Consider the following 5,195-nt stretch of genomic DNA (forward strand, 5'->3'; position numbering starts at 1 on the left):
CAAGAACGAGGCAAGTGCGGACTTACCTCGTTCTTGCACCAATCTGCTTAGGGGGGCAAGTCCAAAAATCTCAGTTTATTTAACTAACAATGCACTTACGTACGTCGTTTTTACACCAATCGATCGGGCTTGGAACGTTGCATATAATGATGTTAAAACATCATTTTCGCCAAAATGTGGACTTGCCTCTTTCTTGCAGCAATGTCTTCAATTGCTTCTATAGTAAACATAAAATATAGTGCAGAATTCACCAATTGCATTCATCAGGTAGGAATAGATAAATTTTATGCAATGTACTGGACTCCAGAGCAGGTGTTTATGTTTAAGCAATTTATTAGAACTAATAAGATAGGTAGTATTAGTATCGATGCTACAGGATCTATAATAAAACCGCTTGTAAAACCGGATGGATAAAAAAATGTGATATTTCTTTATCAGGCTGTTACGGTGCTAAACGGAAAAATACTACCTATATTTCAACTGATATCCGAGAAGCACGATACTAATAATGTTAACATATTGGATGAGGGAGTGGCTACGTTCTGGAGTGCCGTGTCCTAAAGAGGTAGTAATAGATTATTCAATGGCATTTCTTAATGCTGTTTCTCTCTCGTTTAATAATGTCGACTTACGAACATACGTTAATAATTGTATGAAAATATTATTATCACCAACGTATAAAAACTCAGTGAGTTGCATAATTCGTATCGACATCGCGCATCTCATCAAATTAGTATCTCGATGGCCGTGTTTCGCTTCTAAACCAGCCATTATTAAAGATTTTTTCGTTCGGTGTGTAGGTCTTTTATCAAAATGCACTACACTTAATGATTTTAAACGGGTCTGTACAGATGTACTGTCTGTATCTTTTTCAAATTTAGAAGACATAGAGAACATCGACGACCATTGTTATAGTGCACAACGTAGACTTTTTCAAAGCATAAAAACATATTCTGAAATAACTGATGTTTCCTGTGATTTATTGGTTACATTTTCAGATTCAGAGGACGATGCCAATATTATAATTAAAAGCGAAATTGACAAATTTTTAGACGATATAGAGAACGACAGTAAAAAAGAGGAAACGGGAATTCGCCCTAATCCTTATTTTTGTCCGGACTTTGGGCATCGTCTTCTAAAGTTATGTAAACATTTCGTATTATGGACTCAAATTATGTCTGCATCGCAAGAAAATATTTCTGGTCTTTACACAGACAAAGTAAATTTAATTGCGACTTCCGCCCGTAGTGAAGAGTATTTCCGCGAAGTCAAAAATTTAATATTTAAGGATGTAAAATTAAATAGAATTGATAAGTTTCTTGTGGTACACTTGAGATCATTGTTTGGTACAATGAAACTTTTAAATGCACCAAACAGTTTTTTATCACAGCTTAATGTTACTACAGCATATAACCGTACAAATTCAACACATATTGATAAACAGACATCTTTAGATAACAACAATTTGAATGTTACTACGAACAATATGACTGATTGCAATAACGCATGCAAAAAAGAAGAAAATGATCAGATTCTATTACAAGATAATTGTGCAAATTCATTTCTAAATGAAACAGAACCGTGGAAAGGCCACAATAAAATAAAAAGACCACGAGGGAAATATGTAACACCATGCCCGGAAAAATCGAAAATCTACATAAACGACCTAAATTTAACAAGAGTTTCAGTTGCTACAAGGATATCGTCCATGTAGACCGTTACGTCTCCTTGTCTAATTAACTTAGAAAAGATATTATCAATGAACCTCTGAAATGTGGATGGAGCTGTTTTTAATCCAAAAGGCATTTTAACCCATTCGAATTGCCCCAACGGGGTAACAAATGACGTATACTTAATGGACTCTTTCGCAACACTAATGTGGTAAAAACCGTCCTTTAGATCTAAGGTGCTAAAATAACTTTTGTTATTTAATGCTTCTAAGTGGTCTTCAATAATAGGAAGAGGATAGTTATCGCGAGCAGTCACCTTGTTTAAAACTCTATAATCCACGCACATTCGCGGTTCGCCGTTTTTCTTTGTTACGATCACAATGGGTGACGCGTATTCAGAGGTACTGGATTGTATTATTCCCTTGTTCGATAAGCAATCTAATATTATTTTCAACTTACCCTTTTCCGTATAAGACAGCCTACGAGGGGTACAATGAAACGGTTGATTATCCTTGAGAGCCAACTTCAGCTCCACCCTAGTTTCCGGTTCTGCTGGCCTCCTCGGTTGTACATAGGTTTCAAGAAACAGCCTCTTTAGCTTCTGCTGGGCATCGACTGCTATAGTTGGATTAATAATTAATGAATCAGTTAAATCGTTCTCAGATCGATCGATATCTATATTCATGATTTCGCGAATTGAATCTGATTCTTGACAGGTGGTGAGTGCTAAACCGAACGCTCGCAAAACATCTCTACCTAAGATAGCGGAAGTTAACATGGTGTTTTCTGGTACGGTATAAATGACAATGTTATCTTGCGTAATACCGTTCAACGTTACTCTGGCAGTTAGTTTACCTCTAATATTAAGCTTTGTACGATTTATCCCATAAAAAGATTCGACAAAATTATCTACAGGTTTTGTTACCTCATTATTTATGAAACGTTCTTTAACAATACTTATCGCACTGCCGGTATCCAACAAGGTGTCTAAGCAAAGTACTCGATGTAACATAGGGTTCTTTACTTCGAATGTAACGATTTTAAGAAATTCGTCTTCTACCAAAGGGTCCTTGTAAATATTGTTGACTTCAGGGCCCTTTTCTTTCTTCTTCTCCTTCTTTGGGCATGTCTTCGAAATGTGACCTGCTTCTCCGCAACGGAAACACGTTCCCTTTTCTTTCTTGGGTTCTCTACAGATCTTCGATGATTGTCCCAACTTATTGCAGTTGAAACAGCGAATTACCTTCCCCGACTGAGTATCCTTGTCCGACAGCCTTTCCGATGTGGCCTTTGAGCTAGCCTGACTGTTTAGCTTCTTATTTGAATTTGTCTCACGCTTCAGGTCATCCTTTGAGTCGCTCTGAATGCTGATCTTCTTGAAAGCTTCCAACAACGCTGACACAGAAGTGAAGCTCTGTATTCGGGCCTGGTTTCGCAAAACTGGGTCTGCTATGCCATCTATTACGTATTCCAGTATATCCTCTTCTGCTACTGGCACTTGATTTCCCAAAATCAATTTATCGTAGTGTACTCGTTGAAGTTCTCATTTGAGCGCCATGTCCGTTGTTCAAATTTCTTCCTACGCTCTAATTTACTCGGGCGATGATCGAAAGCTGTCTGCATTTCCTGCAGCAACTGGTCCATACTCATTTCAAGATATTCCGCTTTAGAGTGGAACCATTGTAGGGCCCTTCCCTTCAATCTGGAACTCATAAGCAATTTGGTCATATTGTCGTCAAGCTCGTAGGTTCGGCGAAGCAGACGAACTTGCTTTTCCCATTCAGCGAAATAAAAATCTATGCCGTTAAATTCTCCTAACAGCTCACTTATAGCCTTGATGTGGACACTCGGCCTTGCATTTGTGGAACTATCACTACGTCGTGGCGAATTCCTTAACAGCTCGGCTTCCCGATGGGTCAATTCCAATTCTCGTTGCATCAGCTCTCTTTCTCGGCACATGAACTCGATTTCCATACGTAACCTGTTCTGCGATGATTCCTGTTCCTCAGCATTTTCCTGTTGGCCAGTTTTTCCCACAGCTCCTTCGTCGGTGTTCTCATCTTGCGAGTCCTCAGGATCCTCTGGCACGGCCGTCCAACTTCTTGAAGGATCAGCACTCATTAACCTCGCGATGAGCTCGTTCTTTGATCCCGTGGTCACGCGGCTTCTCTCCTGTAGCTTTGCCTTTAATTCGGCCACCGAAAACTTGGCAGGATCTTTCGACATTATGCGGTTAGTTCAACAACACTTGAATTCTCTCTCCTGTAGTCCTGGTTACGCACGTTACATTTCGCGATTGTTTCGACTCGTCGCGAACGGTCTCGAAACTTCTTTGTGTTTCAACAGGATTCAATATGGCGGGCGTCCCAGAAGACACGCGACAATCTCACGCTGCCTTCGTTACCGTTGTGGCAGGCAATCACTGCCATCAATCGCGACCACCAGGCGCACAGCTCGATACACAACATGCGAAGCAGTGTTAATGTCCTCGACTCGTGCGTTATATCTTACACCGCTCGCAGTATATGCACAGACGAGACACGACGTAGGCGAGTTACGTTGGCGACGAGACACACTTTTCCAGATTCCCTGCACTCGTTCCTGCTTAGGTTCCCTGGTTGAATCCCCCGGTTGAATCCCCCGGTTGTATCCCACTTCTGATATTGTAAGGAAATAGCCGGGATGGGCAAGGGGATTACTAGCCTCAGTATACAGCCTTAGAAAAGAACAAATCTATATTTGTGCAGCCAGGACACATCTGTGCTCTTGCCGTGATCGATATCGACTGACTGTCTTGTGACGCGCCTCTCGCGGCACGGTGCGTTATGAGAGGAACTAACTCAGCCGCTACAATACCAACACGCAATTTTAATCTAAGATAATCTTTCGTTTATTTGCAATATTACTATAAAATAACACAATATATAGTTTGTAAAGATAAGTGCCCAACCAATTTTAATAATATTTTTAGTATTTCTATCGTACTTAATGAGAAAACCGTTTCACAAGGTTTTCAGGTTATGCATTTACAAAGTCACTTAAGAAATATAACAATATAATAAATTCTCACATCGAGGATATTAATACTCTATCTGTTTTGCAAAAGTATATTCTCTACAAAAATATCTTCTCTACAAAACTATCTTCTCCACAAAAGTAATGATACCAACAAATTGCGCCAAATATAACAACGGATATTTATACAAACTAGTTGCTTTAGTAATAGTTTTTGATTAAAAATGTTATATTTCTTAAAAAATCAAACTAAAGATTTTATTGGAAAAAATAATGGAGTTAATAATAAAACACCGATGAAAAGAATAGCAACTGTTTAGAAATTTAGAAACTCTGTACCTATTCAAGCGAATTAAGGCCTGTGTCCATGACGCTAGTACTTGGTCCAAGTTCTAGTTTTGAGAATTGCGTAGCCAATCAACTTACAGCTTTTGTGGGACAGCTACATTGATTGGCTACATATTTCGCGGAAATAGAACTTGGACCAAGTACTAACGTCATGGACACAGG

At 39.2% G+C, this 5,195-nt stretch overlaps 1 protein-coding gene across 1 annotated transcript; it reads right to left on the reverse strand.

The window, feature by feature from the left end:
- Positions 1-1,653: 1,653 nt before the first annotated feature.
- On the reverse strand, positions 1,654-3,896 carry LOC105557649. The gene is made up of 2 exons (XM_012004949.1): positions 3,266-3,896; positions 1,654-3,167 (listed from the first exon to the last, which is right to left on the reverse strand). Exons 1-2 carry the CDS (start codon positions 3,894-3,896, stop codon positions 1,654-1,656), a joined length of 2,145 nt encoding a protein of 714 aa, XP_011860339.1.
- Between the last annotated feature and the right edge of the window lie 1,299 nt (positions 3,897-5,195).

The sequence above is a fragment of the Vollenhovia emeryi genome, unplaced genomic scaffold (genome assembly GCF_000949405.1).
Source record: "Vollenhovia emeryi isolate VEMERY1.0 unplaced genomic scaffold, V.emery_V1.0 DF939437.1, whole genome shotgun sequence".
Taxonomy (NCBI): Eukaryota; Metazoa; Arthropoda; class Insecta; order Hymenoptera; family Formicidae; genus Vollenhovia; species Vollenhovia emeryi.

Bases quoted from the DNA above. Each gene is read 5' to 3' on its own strand.
- LOC105557649 (XM_012004949.1), bottom strand. From the start codon at position 3,896: ATGTCGAAAGATCCTGCCAAGTTTTCGGTGGCCGAATTAAAGGCAAAG. The intron at 3,168-3,265 runs GTAAATTAGAGC...TGGGAAATCAAG, and splicing joins AGCTTTCGATCATCGCCCGA to TGCCAGTAGCAGAAGAGGAT.